The 14,848-nt window shown below is 46.9% G+C and overlaps 1 protein-coding gene across 1 annotated transcript in view; it reads right to left on the bottom strand.

The window, feature by feature from the left end:
- Positions 1-804: 804 nt before the first annotated feature.
- Positions 805-14,848, bottom strand: part of EDC4 (enhancer of mRNA decapping 4) — a gene marked incomplete at its 5' end in the record, with an annotated part of 31,180 nt that continues 17,136 nt past the window's right edge. The window contains 11 exons of the mRNA XM_010189043.1: positions 805-1,102; positions 2,412-2,575; positions 3,310-3,529; positions 4,871-5,057; positions 6,245-6,410; positions 7,310-7,425; positions 8,149-8,304; positions 10,211-10,391; positions 11,365-11,401; positions 12,759-12,911; positions 13,742-13,843. Of these exons, the coding sequence (XP_010187345.1) occupies positions 910-1,102; positions 2,412-2,575; positions 3,310-3,529; positions 4,871-5,057; positions 6,245-6,410; positions 7,310-7,425; positions 8,149-8,304; positions 10,211-10,391; positions 11,365-11,401; positions 12,759-12,911; positions 13,742-13,843 (1,675 nt within the window). The remainder of the gene's footprint in view (positions 1,103-2,411; positions 2,576-3,309; positions 3,530-4,870; positions 5,058-6,244; positions 6,411-7,309; positions 7,426-8,148; positions 8,305-10,210; positions 10,392-11,364; positions 11,402-12,758; positions 12,912-13,741; positions 13,844-14,848) is intronic.

The raw sequence follows: 14,848 nt of genomic DNA on the forward strand, positions 1-14,848 counted from the left end.
ACTCAGGGACAGATATGGCACAAGCCAGGGCACCTCAGTCCCTTGCCTCAGACTCCAGCCTGGAGCCAGGTTTCACATGCTGGCCACACAGATTTCCCTCCATGACACAACAGGAACAGGTCCTTCCTTTTTTTCTCAAAAAGTTGTTTATTGAATTGTTCTTAATGTTATTTCAAAAAAAAAATTCAAAATTTAGATAAAAAGAAAAACCTTGGTGTAAAATCAAAACTAATGTTTGAACCAAGGACGTGCTCCAACACAAAAGAGAACCAATGGCCCCCAGGGGCCAACCATCCCTACCCAGAGCACCTCCTGGGGTCACTGTGGAAGCATGCAGGCACAGCCCCCCGACCAAATGTGCCCACACCAAATAGGATGTACCCCCACAGTGGTGGCAGTGAGGATGGGGAGTTCATGAAACCCCCTTCGTGCTTCGCTGATACCCACCCAGCTACTCACCCCTCCCCCAGGGAGGAGGAGTTTGAGTAAGACTTCTGTGATACAGGTTCTTGTTTCTGGTTAACAAGGAGCACAGGTCCCTGGTAGTCCCCTTGCTCGGGGCTCAGTGTCCACCTCCCTTCTCTTCTGCTCATGGCAGCAGACTCCAAACTAAAAGGGTAAGAAATCCACTGGCTGAAGGCAACGTGGACTGCAAGCCAGGCCTTGGGGACGGACGGGCAAGTGAAGAGGAGACTTAACTTAGGACTTTCCTTATTTAGGAAAAATAAGCCAAGTGAGCGTTCAGTGACTATTTGGGACTATACACAGATGGCATTTGCCTTAGAGACATCACACACATGTTGATAGATTTCCTGGCAAGAGCTCTTAACACAAGCCATACGTGGTTAGTAACTACTGTTTCTGCTGGGTGGGCTTCCATGGAGCAGCCCACAAGGTAGCCAGGTCCTCCTAGGTCATGCCAGGGGTGACCAGGCCCTGGAGCATGATCATGAGGCGACGGGCAGGCTTGCTCAGCGTGTTGTGGGGTTCCACCTGGAGGAACTGGAAGAGTTTCTGCCGCACCTGGTTCATGACTGACCCCATGTGGTCTCGGGTGATGGGGTCACTGTGGTCCAGGTGCATCACTGCTTCCTCCAAGTAACTGAAGGAGAGAGACCAGTGTTAGAACCAAACTCACTGTGCAATCCCAAACCGATTCGGTTCATTTTAGCACTGAAGATGCCCAATTCTGCTCCCCCACCCACCCAAACTCAGTGCAGTATGTTCAGCCATCAGAAAAGAAACGTTACTGACTCACAGCAGAGTCCACCTAGCTCTTCTTCAACACATAAAGGCAGCCTATACATTTTCCAGCCCACAGTACGTGCAGCACAACCTGGCTGCGTGACCCACGAAGGCACAACAGCAAGCCAGAACTCCCTGCAGAGCTGGAGGTGGCACTTGGCCACAGCTCTTTAGATATTTTCTTTGATGCTTTTTTAGAATAAGCAGAATTAGTCACTTATTAGACAGTAAAAATCCTCAGTAGTGAGGCTTATTTCATGTAAGCATAGATTTAAGGTCTTCTTCCTATACACCTATCCAGGAAGGGGTGGTGAAGAGCAAGAATTTTACCAAGAAGCCTTTCTAAAGTTCAGATGAGCCATAAACTTTCAAACCACAGCCTGAGAGTAAGGCAATGGGGTCACTGAAAAGGTTTTCACTAACAGACCAGTCTGAGCTTAACAGCAACTTCAACTGTGACTACCAGCTCTTCTGTAAAATAAAGCTTTTCTTCAGTTTTTCTAGCTTGCTTTATCCTATTGTTAACTTGAGCTTAAAACACCATTTAAGTCATTTTCCATACAAGCCATAGTCAAACTTGCAGGTACCTTAACAAGTTAGGTTTTTTTTTGGCAGATAACAGGGTTTTGACTCACAACCTAAAAACGTTCATGGCAAGTATCAGCACAGTCACTATATTGTCACACGAACTCCTAACAGGCAGCTCCTGCTGCCACCTCCCACTGAGCCTGTCTGGCAGTCACGATGAGAAACCGCCGACACGAAGTCCAGCGATGGGTCGAGAACTGAGGACAGAGCAAAGTTGCTTTGGACACTGAGCTACTCAGGAAACATAGCACTATCCCTCTTTTTGCCTCCCCAGGGATAATGTTCCTTGGTGCAAGGCGATCGTTGCACAGACTGCAAGTATTTACAGACTATAATCCAGGAGTTAACAGCATCTACAGCTGGGTACCCCTCCTACTCCTACCTCTGGGCAGCACAGATTTCCGTGGCAATGCCTATATCTTTTTCCAAGTCACTACTGGCTGTTATATGGCAGTAACAGGCTACAGACATTCCAGCCTTTGTTGAAATACCGCCTTCCACTTCCAGGCAGTGAAATTAAAACCAGAGCCAGGAAGAGGTCTGCATGGGTTCAGACTCAGCACTCTGATCATACTCACTTCAACTTCAGTTCCGTTCGAGTACCCAAATCTGAGGAGAGCTGCTGAATGAGAGAGAGCAGCACAGGCTGGGACAGCGGGCATGGATGCTGCCCGAATACTTGCTGAGTATCCACAGTCTCACAGACGTACAGAACCAGGTTGAGATCAGCTGCTGTTAGAGCCTGCAAGGAAGACACAGCTAGAAATGCAGAGGAAACAACAGGCAAGTGAGGGACAGAGCACAAGGCAGCCCTCTGCCTTTGGGCAGCTCAGTGGCTTACCAGTCTTCTCTGAGTAGGGGTCTCTGCAAACCTGCTGTACGTGCAAGCAGGACCATGTTTAGGCTCTCAGTCTCTGCTCAGAGGACACCAGTGCCTGTTCTAAGCAGAACAGACCACAACCAGATGCAGGACAGCAGGTTACAGTTAGTAGCACAGAGCAGGGCCATGTTTGCATCCCCTGCCAGTCCCCTGGCACAGCGTTGCTATCATTCTCAGAGGAGTTTGCCTGCAGCAGCTCAAAGGGATCTGCCTACATATTCAAAGGCACAGGCAAGGTCAGGCCCCAGCTGGTAGATCAGCCTGGAGAGGCTTACGAAGCTGTTGCTCTTCAGGGGTGCACCACGTGCCACTGCTGATGGCAAAATGCTCTGGTTTACTGCAGCACTGACACTACTGACTGGGCATGGGCAGAGAAGAAGGAACTTAACTGCCACCAAATCATGGAACTTGTACAGTTCTGGCTTCACCAACATGAAAATGCCACTGCACCCCTTGAGCAGTCTACTGCCACGGGTCTTTTCAACCAACTCCTGTATGAGATTTTGTGGGAATATGTCCCCACCTCAAGGAGCCCTTTTTCCTTTCACTCCATCCCCCAGCAAGCAGCAATGACCCCTGCTAGGATGTTCAGGTACCTGCTGGAAAGCTTGGTTGAGGTGTCCTTGCTGGAGCAGCTGAAGGATGTGAGTTTGCTGAGACTGGAAGTCCAAGTGAGCAGCAGGGATTGGAGTCCCGGCCGCTGAGCGCATTGCCTGGACGATGCTCGAGGTGACAGCTGCTTGCTGCTCCTTCATAGCCAGGCTCACTTCTCCTTTAATGACTCTCTGCACCTGGGCCAAAATAGACTCCTGCATGCTAAAAAACAAAACCAACAAAACCCAAAGGCATCTCTGAAAATGAAGAGCTGAAGGACAAGACCACACAAAGCTTGTACCAGCGAGAAAGAACAGGCTTGCTTGATTATTGTAGTGTGGCTTCCAAAGCGTTAAGATAAATTGCTCTGAGGCAGGGGCATCAGAAACACGCTGACACACTGCACGAAGTAGCTCTGTAGCCAATACCACAGTGTCCCAGGGTGTGTGTAGATGTTTGGATTCTGTGGGAAAGTGGTGTTTCAGGGAAGAAAGCTCTCATCATACAGTGTCTTAAATCTTTAATGTATTTATTTGGCTACTGAGCTTTGGGTTCATCCATGAATGGGCCCAGCTTTCCACACCGCATCTGTCAGATGCGGTTTCCAAGCCTACAGATGACACCTTTAGAATGAGAACACGCTTCCACTGAGCCTGCGACTTCACACAAGACCAGTTCAGAGCACAGGCTCTGTTGCTGCAAGTTAGACTTTTACTCCAAGGTCTGGATCTTCCCCTCTTACAATGGGTACAAAACATTGAGCCTGCTATACTGCAGGTAGAATAGGACGACTTCCCTGGGAGCAAGCACAGCCCATGTAACGAGACCAGAATTTAGTCTGGTAGCCTTCCTGGCAAGTCTGGTCTGCATTGAAGAACTCAGTGCGCTCTGACATATGTTCTAGTGGCTTCAAATAGACAGGGGCATTCTGACCTGCAGGTGACTACCAGCCAGTCTTAGTGCTGGGCAACCCGCCACCAGCTTCACGGTGTGAATGTGCTGAAGGCACTGCTGGGATCACATCTTGAACCCAGGATGGCCAAGCACAAATTGCTGCAGAGAAGTTTTGAGGACAGAGTAGCCTGCAGAAACTGCTGGTATACCTGAGGACACAGCGTTAAGAAGCAAAGCCTTCAAGAGACCTCATCTACAATGATCTGCAGGAAGTTGGAGTTTGAACTAGGTATCTTTAAGGTCCCTTCCAACCCAAACCATTCTATGATTCTATGATTTTAAGTGATCAGACTGGAATGTGTTTACGGGCTGCCTTAGGTCCTTCTGCTCTGCAACATGCACATGGGACACTGTGAAAAGCAGACTCTGATCTCCCAGATACAGCATCGATACATTTGGTCATTAGAAACCTTCTGTGTTCTTCATTTTGTGCTCCACAAGACAACAGTTACACCAGCCCAAGTGCTTTGTCATACTGTGCACAAAGCCAACCAGCAGCCCTCCAGTGGTAAATGGCTCGTTCCCACAACTAAGCAGGGCAACAGTTTCATTACACACATGTATAACTCTCACTGACATATCTTTCCACAAGCCCAACTGCCAACTTACTTGCCCACGATAATATGCAGCTGATGCTGCACCTCAGCATGGACGCTGGCTGCTATAGTAGAAGCCAGCTGCTCGGTGGTGCTCTGGAAGGTGCTGATGAGCTGCCGAAGCTGATTCAGCAGCGGGTCCCGGGCCTCCTGTTCTCGTACCTTCTTGTTCTTCAAGTGAGTCTCGAGCTGTTGGATATCTGCAACAAGCAGAGAGGAAGACGTTTGTGCCATTGGCACCTGTGGAGGTGGTCAGGGCAGAAATCCAGCTGCCAGGCTCTACATGCTCTCCAGCAGAAACAATTACTGAGCCAGCGTATGAGCATGGGAGAGAGGGGAAAATACACAAACTTTGTTTTGGCTGCGTTACACTAACCTAGAAACCCTGCTTCCAGCCTCCCCATCATGCAGGATTACATGATACAGCAACAAAGCCACGAGTTCTCTTGCAACAGACCTTTACAGGTACTGTTTGTTCAGGGCAAGACAAAGGTGGGAGCCAGGATATTTTATTTCATACACAGCATGAGTTGTGATCTGCGCTAATGGAGTTCAATGCCAATGAAGAAAGGAGGAACATTTCTGACAAAAAGATTTGCATCTGCAGAGATCAAAAAAAGCTGTATTTTAAAATATTTTATAAATTGCACTGATCAAAAGGGAGAAGAACATAAGCTCTATGTAGTTGTGGGAGACTTGTGAGGAAGAGGAAGGGTGCAAAATGAACAGAAGCTGGAGACCCTCTGCAGATCTCTGGACAACAGAAGTTGCTGTGCCAGCAGCAGCCAACTTGAGGCCCCTCAAAAACCAGCTTTGCAGAGTAACACCTGCCTGCCCCCCAAGAAGGCTAAGAAACTAGATCCCAAGCCTGAGAACAGGAAAGATCTTCTCCAGTGCATCAGGGTACAAACTTCCTTACAGCCTGGCCACGCCTACGCTGTTCAGCCAATATTTAACCTCTGATCATCCCCTTCTCTAAACCTTCCCCAATTCTGTCAGCCTTCTGAGGTGACAGCCGAGCTCCAGGAGCACTACCCTCTCCATCCCTCATATTCCTAATGTCAGGATGGCATAATCCTACAGCTGGGTTTTACTACTCAATAGATGAAGTCACAGATTCACAGAATGAGGCCAAGTGTTTTGCTGCAGGGGCTACAAAGATCAGAGGTGAATCTCTGTTCTTATAGCACCACCCAAAAAAAATCTCCTCACTTTGGCTTCCTTTTTCCAAGTGTGAAATGAAGCATGCCTTCAGACCACGTGGATGGGCAGAGGTTAAACAGTTACCAGCAAAACTCCGAAAGGCAAAGACATAAGGCCAACTTGTTATCAGCCACTAATGCAAATATGCTGTGCAGAGAAAACTCAGAGGAGAAAACCTACTCACATTCCTGCGTGCCCTGCTTGAAGGTGTCATTGATTTGCTGGAACATGGACTGGCAGCTCTTCTCGAAAGCTGGCAACACAACACTTTGAAACGCTTCCCTGTAAGCTGACTGGATCGGCCCCTGGAGGGTATCGGCTGTTGCCCTCACAATGGTATCTGTAAGGTTCTTACAAGCACACACAGAAGAGATTCCAGAAAATTAACACCAGCCTACAGCAGGATAAAGATGTGAACAAAAACTATAGGTCCCTGCAACACATCCACACCGGATAAGGACAGCCCATGTCCTGATTTAGATGAGGTATTAGGAAGAAATTCTTTACTGCAAGGGTGGTGAGACACCGGCACAGGTTGCCCAGAGAGGTTGCGAGTGCCCCATCCCTGGCAGTGTTCAAGGCCAGATTGAATGAGGCTTTGAGCAACCCGGTCTGGTGGGAGGTGTTTCTGTCCATGGCACAGGGTGATCTTTAAGGTCCCTTCCAATCCAAACCATTCTGTGACTTTTATGTCAGCTCTTTGCACTGACCAGACTGCACCATAATGGCAGGCAGAGCATCTGCTTGCAGAAGAGCTGCCCAAGAACACATTGCCCCTCGTTTTCCTGTAGTTCAGCCATATAGCAAGGGAAGGTGGCAGCGCCAGACACGGCTCCTTTCTCCCTCCCCTGCTTCCCTGCCACAATCCACTATTCCCTGCCAAGGTAAGTAACAAGCTTCTGCTGCCTAAAGAATGCACAAATGGAGACTAGAGAGCGGAAGAGCCAGTCAAGCTTTCACCACTTCGCTGATTGAATTGGCCCTAAAAACCACTGCTGTAGTGAGAACCTCTACTCTAGCAGAAAACCACCAACTTGGTAAATGAAAGAAAGGGCTAATGAGACAAAGTGGCCAGGGGAGTATAAGACAAGCTTACTCTCCTGATGAGACCAGGAAAGAGCTTTGACCACTGGCAGTTAAACTCACCTTACCTGGAGACATAGGTGAGGGGGAGAGGTATGGAGAATTGATACCCAGGCAGGTGACAACTCAAAGTTCCCAAGAAAAGCTAGAATCTAGTTCTCCTTACCTTTGATTTCACTAGCTTGGTGATACTCTCCTTCAGTGTCCCCTCAACAGCAGTGAGCTTGGCAGCAATAGTGTTACTTAGCTGTCCAGCAACAGGGTCCACGCTCTTGGAAATGCCTAGGCACAACACAAACATGTCAAAGTTGCAACTTCAAGCCTACAGTCACACTTCAAAACCTGAAAAAGAAAATGGAGTCAAACTCTTCTTGGATATGACACAGCAAGGAGCAACAGTCACAGGCTCTGGCTTGGGAAGCTAAGGATGGATATAAGGAAAAATTTCTTGCTAGAAAGGTGGTACAGTTCTGGAAGTCACCAGAAGCTGTGGAATCTCCAACCTTGAAGGTTTCCAAGATATGCCCAGAGTCACAGCTGACTTGACCTAGAATAGTGGGTAGCTCTGCTTCAAGCAGAATGGTGGAAACTAATGGCTGCAGAAGGCTTTCCCACCAGCATTTCTTTGAATATTTCCTTACATGGATGGTGCCAGTGCATCAACAAAGGACAAAGTCCAGTTTAAGTTTGCTCCAGTCAAGTCTCAGTATTTCTAAACTCATCAGCCTCTTTTGCCTTCTGTCACCGAACAGACTTTAGCAGCTTTACAGATTATAATGCAAGGTCAGACCAGGCTCTCTGGAATGGTATCTCCTCTGGGAGCCTCAGACTCCCTTCAAACCACAACTCCTCAGATTACAGTGGGACCTACAACAGTTTGAAGTGCAAGGACTGTTAACGTAACTCCTACTTCATATAGTGCCAACACTTTTAGGCAGCCCGCTTTCAGTCCCTACAGGGCTAACTGCAGGGATCCCCCTTCAAAACCTAGACAGCACCACTCACACTGAGGTACAGTCTTCTTCATCTCCTCGCGAATGGTCCTCTCCAGACGGTTACACACAGCAGTGGAAAGGGATTGCGACAGCTGCTGAGAGAGATGTTCCTGGAGCTGCCCATTGCGCTGCTGTCCTTCTGTCAGCGCTCGATCTAGTCTTCTCTCTAATGACAGCGTGTGTTAAGGAGCACAACAACAGATTTCCTCTCTAGCCTCAACACTCCTGTCCACAAAGATGAACGCTAGCTTTACCTCCAGAGGCTCACCAAGAGCAAATTTGCAGCTCTGGTGAAAAAGAGAGTCTATATTACATTGTGTTTACATTGTGTTCCTGTAAACAACAGGGTGCTCTTAAACAAATGATCAAGGTGAGAGAAAAGCTCTGGAAGGTGTGCTAGAAAACCCAAACAGCCAAAAGAAGCTCGACAGTAGTGTTCACTACATATTGTGGGTTAACTTAGCTGTCCCCATAGGCAGCTCAGCCCTCTGCAGCAGGATGGGGGAGAGAACAGGAAATGTAAAAGTAAGAAAGCTCACAGGTTGAGATACAGACGGTTCAATAGGTAAAGCAAAAGCTGCACACATGACCCAAACAAAATAAGGAATTCATTTATTACTTCCCATCAGTGGGCAGGTGTTCAGCCATCCTGAGGAAAGCAGGGCTCCATCATGCATAACAGTGGGTTAGGAAGACAAACACAATCACTCCAAACATCCCCCTCCTCCCTCCTCCTTTCCCCCAGCTTTTACTGCTGCGCACAACATGATATGAAAGGAGACAGCCCTTTGGTCAGCTGGGGTCAGCTGTCCCAGCTCCATATCCTCACTACATCTTGCCCACCTCCAGCCTGCTCACCAGTGAAGCAGTGTGAGAAACAGAAGGCCTTGACAGGGTTTAGCAATAGCAAAAACACTGGTGTGTAATCATCACTGTTTCAGTTACAAATCCAAAACATGTCACCATACAAGCTGCTATGAAGAAAATTAACTCCATCCCAGTCAAAACCAGTACCGGAACCAAGAAACCCAATACCCATAAAAAGCAAAGTGGTAAAAACATTTATACAGGATGGAATTGGTGAACATAAGCAATATAGTGCATGGGAGCAAACCCAGCCTTAATAAAAGCCAGTCATACCTCATGAAGCAACCAAGCTCTCTGAAGAGGCCAACACACAAACACCAAGATGCTTGTGCACCTTAGAAAACAAAACCAAAATCAACTAAACAGTGAAAAGAATTCAGCTGCTGAGAAAATTCAGTGCAGATAGGAAATTGCGCAGCTAGGGAAAAATTATTCTAATTATTATCATATAGCTCTAGATTCTGAACTTCAGTAGAAACTCATCTGAATTACCTATGAAAATATCAGCTTCATGGTCAAAAAGGAAAATCCAAGAGTAATTAATAGAGAAAACAGAAATCATTGTCATCTCATTGAAGTTAAGAGTGGTTTCAGACATGGAACAGGGTAGAACAGCTCAGTTTGGGGAACATGGCCAAATTCAGTGCAGCAAAAGATGTACAGGAACTGACTACTCACAATGCAATAAAAATAGTTTGATACCAGGTTTTAAAACATCAAAAGAAAGTACTTTTCAGATGACACAAGGGACCTGTGGACCACCAGATGTCTATATGGGTACAGACAAGGTAATTCTATACTCAGCTATGCAGCATAGAAGTCAGAGGCTATTTCTAGTGCAAATACTGACTCGCCTTAAGGAGGAAAGGATGATCCCATCCCATAATCACTTGTGCAACTGGGCACTGCCAGATGTAGGATAATGCATTAGGTGCATCTCTAGCCTACTCCAGAGTTGCAGCACCTATGGTTTTAATGGTTACCTAGAAGATTTAGTGGCATGGACAAAATATCAGTTCTTCTCCATTCCGTTTCTGAGATTCTTGCCCTTAGAAAGGGACAAAGAGGAACTGAAATAGTTATGCTGCAGCCAGGCAATTTTACTGCACCTATGGCCCACACTACCAAGATCCTTGAACCTTCTTAGCCTTTCTCACGTCTTCAGTCTGCCTTAACTCCCACACAATACTTGCAACCAAGGATACGCTCCTGCTCCTGCTGGGAGTCAATCACCCTCTCCACGTGGCCCATGAGGGAGCTCTGAATGGCATCAAGGTGATCCGTGAGTCTCTGCAGCAGCTCCATCTGGTTCTGACGCAGCTCAGAGAGCTCCCGCTGCTGGCTCCTCAATATGCACATCAGCTCATCCTGGAACTCTGGTGTGACCTATGCATGGAGAGGACAGCAATAATTTCAAACAGGATCGGAGGTCAGTCAAGCTTTCTGCCAGGCATTAAGTCAACCCCTGTGCCTGGGACTGAAGTGTAACACAAAGCAGAAAACAGGGCCAGCTTAATGCCCATTTCTAAGACTTTTATGTCAAGAAATAAAATGATAAAGTAAGGTACACGAAGTTCCCACATGGAATTCATAAATGGTTGCTTAGAATATCAACTGCTTAGATTCAAGACCCCATTTCAAAGCTCCAGCATCTAAGACAAAACAGTTCCTATTCACTTTTGACCAGGTACTGAGATAGAGTGTTTAGGCCTCTGAATGTAAATAATGACCTCAAACACTTACAACTGAGCTGTGCAATCAGTAAAGAAGGTTGTTTTCTAGAGCACTTTTTCAGTTCTTTCACTTATTTACAAATAATCAAACAACTGAAGTAGTACACATCTATAGTTCATTGTCTCTTCACCTACTTAAAATACCTAAAGGAGCAATACTGATCAAGGGCAGTTTAAGAAGTGTATGCAATGCAGTTGAGAGCATTTCCTGCCAGATATGAGGGTACTATCAACAGGGATAAGAAATTCCGACAGGACAGTCCCATTGTGACCCTTACTTTGCTGGGAACAGCTTATCCTGCTGCCAACACACGAGAGTCATCTCAGCAGGGAACAGGAAGTGAGTGGTAGTGTCTTAGATGCCATAGGGTTTGTTCAAACGCAGAAATATCACATGCAAAGGTGAGAAGGAAGCCATCTGTCTGGACAGCACTGAGCAGCTCCTTCTCTGCAGCACAAGTCAGAACAGAGCAACGCCAAGCCAAGCGCAGCCCCACCTCAGCCTGCTTGGGCACAGCAGGGGCCCACGGTACTTCAAGGAACTGGGATGAACTTTCTCTCAGGACTTTAGTACACAGCTGAAGCACCATGCCCCCGGGAAGGACTGCAGAGCAGCTCTGACTCACCTGGTTGTTAGATGATCTTGGTGACTGGTTCACATCCCTGGAAATAAAGAGAGACAAAGCAGTAATCCAATTATGTCAATTAACTACTCATCATCCATGTCTTCTGCCAAAACAGATCACACATTTTACAGTTGCTTTGGATTTTACGTCCCAGCTCATACTTGTTTCGTCTAGTATAACATGAAGAGTAACAGGAAGGGGATGAAATCCCAGTTCTTACAGCACTGTGACTCCATCATTTGCGCTATCAACAGGCCCTGAAGTTCCTTACAGACTGGTCCCTTTGCAGGGAGATCTGAACGTCTAAACGAGGACTGTTACAAGGAAGAATGCACACTGATTTTTCAGTTTTGTTCAAATTCAAAGCCAGGAAAGGCTTTGCCGAACAGCTTTTGAAGGTCTCCCAATATTTCTACAAAGAAAAACCAGGAACCCATTTGTTAAATATAGAATTAATGAGCTTCCAGTCTCGAGATGAAGAAAGTAGTGATGCACTCCAGCACATACAGCAGAATAACCACTGAACTGATCCACTAATATTGCATGTGTCCATCAAAGTCTCAACCTATGAATATTCGAACATCACCAAAGGGAAAGTAAGCATCTGTCATTCCCAGAGAGCATCCATTCAGCAACTTTAAAAGGACTGAGGCACGAAAAATGAAAGTCACTTCAGAAGCTAAGAGCTTCTGGGTGTCACAGTACAGGACCACAGTCAGAAACTCAGTGCCATAGCTCATATTTGTTGTAATCTGCACAGATGGAGGTCCAAATCATGGAGCTATGGGAACACAAGAAGAGGAGAGAGCCCCATGCAGAAGCTGTGCTGCTCTCCTCACATTAATGCAGACAGGTTGGTCTAATTTGCCACGGGCAGACCTTTCCAGTCATCAATTTTCACTTACAAGACATTCTTACAGGCACATTTAAAAAGACACAAAAGCAGCAAACAGGTAACCAACGATCAATATTGCTGAACACAGGCACCGTGCCAGCATTCAGAAGCCCATTAGAAATGGAGGCCACGTCCAGCTACGCTCATAGAGTCACAGTTCCAATGAAGACCTCACTGAAACTGGCAAATGGATGCAGTGTCCCTCACAACGTGCAATTTATCCTCCACGCATCTTCTGAAACCCAGGCTGTATTTTGGATTTTGAGTCCCAGCTGGAAAGGTAGTGCAGAGCCCACTCCCACACCCGAGTGGCAGTCAGTGCTTGGGTAACCAGCAACAGTTTTTGGCATTACTGCCATGTGCAAAATGGGATGAGGGCTGGGAGCACTGGGCCACTGCCCAACCTCAGACCCCAATCTTGCTGCTAATGGCTACCTCAGGTTGTGGCCCTGCACAGCTGGTCTCACAGCCCCCTGTATTTTGGCAAGCCCAAGCGTACCCGTCATCTTTCTTGCCCTTCCGCTTTAGCTTTGGGGAAGCCCGAGGGGATGCCTTGGCTTTCCAGTCCTTCACAGGCAGCCTCTGCGTAGATGCTTTGGCACCAAATCCACCTGACGTAGAAGCCAAGCTTGCAACTTCATCATCATGGTCACTATGAAGGAACAGCAGGGGAGAAGACATCACTTGCAATAGTAGACAGCATTAGGCTTCGTGAAGGGGAGGACATTCACGCTCTGCTCTTCATCCACACACGGCCAGAGTCATGCACCTAAGGACACCTCGGCAGAACACCACCTGCTCTTGCTGCATACACACACCAGCACATAAGCTCTAGGATGTGATGCTGACCTAGCAGAGAACTCAAGCACAGCACATCCTTACAGCTTTACAGACAGAAAGCACTTAACGCAGCAAACATCGCGGGAACAGAGGAGAATCAGGCAGAGCCTAGGAAATGCATGATCTTTGGTATCTCGGGAGTCTTCCAGCTGCTGACCAGCCATCCAATACAGGTGGCGAGCTTCAGTCTGATTTGAAGCATGGATTATGAATGAACCCTCAGCTGTCAAATAGGACTGAGCTTGCCAGGCACACTGAAGGTGCCCACGGGGCTTTTAGGTGGCTCATGAGAGAGTAAAGATGTCAAAAGCAATAAACTCCTGAGATACTCTCACTACCTATCTAAGGCACAGTATTTGGAAAGTGATCCCTTAATAGGTTCTTACTGGCAATTAGACCTAATTTGGTCCATGCTTTTATGGGCAAGCACAGTCAAATCAATTGGACAATGCCCAGAGGCCAATCTCATGACCAGCTGAAGTCATCAGGACATTACAGAAGCTGGACTGCATACACACATTAAGTCAGGAGACAAAGCAAAGACATTCACCCCACATGTGAAGGCTTGATGGGGAGAGAAGCACGAATGCAGCCTGAACTGAGTCCATGCAGGACGAGAGAGGGGGCTGAGCACTCTGGTACCTTTGTTCTGCACTAGCGTCCTGGCTGTCATGCTGCAGCAGGTGGTAGCTGTGTCGATGATACGAAGAGCTCTTGTGCTTTTCTTCAACCTCGTCCCTTGGGCTAGAGGAGGAAAAAAGAAAATACCATCATGGAAGTATCTTTCAGGTTGGGTATTTGCTCACTCCACTTCTCATGGCAGATCTTGATAGCAGGTCTAAAACAAACAAAACCCCTACACTTATCTGCACAGATCCAGAGAGCAGCAAGTGTTGTTAGGAAGCACTAAACATTTAAACTTCTCCATGTGTTTTTTCTGGAGGACTTAAGAAGGGAGAAGCATCTCAGCTATGCTTCAGGCACTAACCAAGAAAAATCTCCCAACAGACACCCATGCAAGACAGTTAAGTCACTACTCAAAATGGGCAGTACAGTGTAATTCAGTGAACAGCATCATCTTGGATTTGTTTTTCCTTAAGTAATACTGGGGCAAAAATCAGCATTTCCCAGCTCTTCCAAGTCTGAGGATTACACAGAGGGAAGTGTGCCAATTTGATGGGTTAACTCCACCAGACAGAACAGAATTGCAACAGCGAATCCAGTCCGAGTTTCATAGAAGTTCTGAAAGCAAATTACATATGCTCCTAAGCCATTAACTAGGCCTCTCTGAATGCAGTGTGCAGAAAGATCTTGAAACAGAAGTGAGCATTTGTTACTTTCATGTAGGCTGATGGCTTGACTGAGCTGGAAAGTAAAAAAAAACAACAACCAAAAAACCTCAAAAAACTGATGTACAAGTGAAATATCTGATCTGATACTCTGATATGAGAAATCCTGAAGAATTCAAAGACAGAGTGGGATGGAGGGCAGTTGTAAACTCCTATAGAAGGATTTTCTCAACTTTGAATTATGAGCAAAAGCAAAAACATTGCATAGACACAGCCTCAGTGCCCTTCTCAGAGTCACCAGAATCAAGACTGTTTCTTGAAGCAGCACCCTCAGGTGCAGAGGCACAAGATGAGGCCTCTTTCTCTTGCAATTCCCTTGATGGGAATTCTCCTTTGATGGGAGGGAACAGTCCTGAATACTTTGAGGGACAACCCTGGCACTCCCAGCCTGCCAGCCCAG

Source organism: Mesitornis unicolor, unplaced genomic scaffold, assembly GCF_000695765.1.
Source record: "Mesitornis unicolor isolate BGI_N332 unplaced genomic scaffold, ASM69576v1 scaffold6160, whole genome shotgun sequence".
Classification (NCBI taxonomy): domain Eukaryota; kingdom Metazoa; phylum Chordata; class Aves; order Mesitornithiformes; family Mesitornithidae; genus Mesitornis; species Mesitornis unicolor.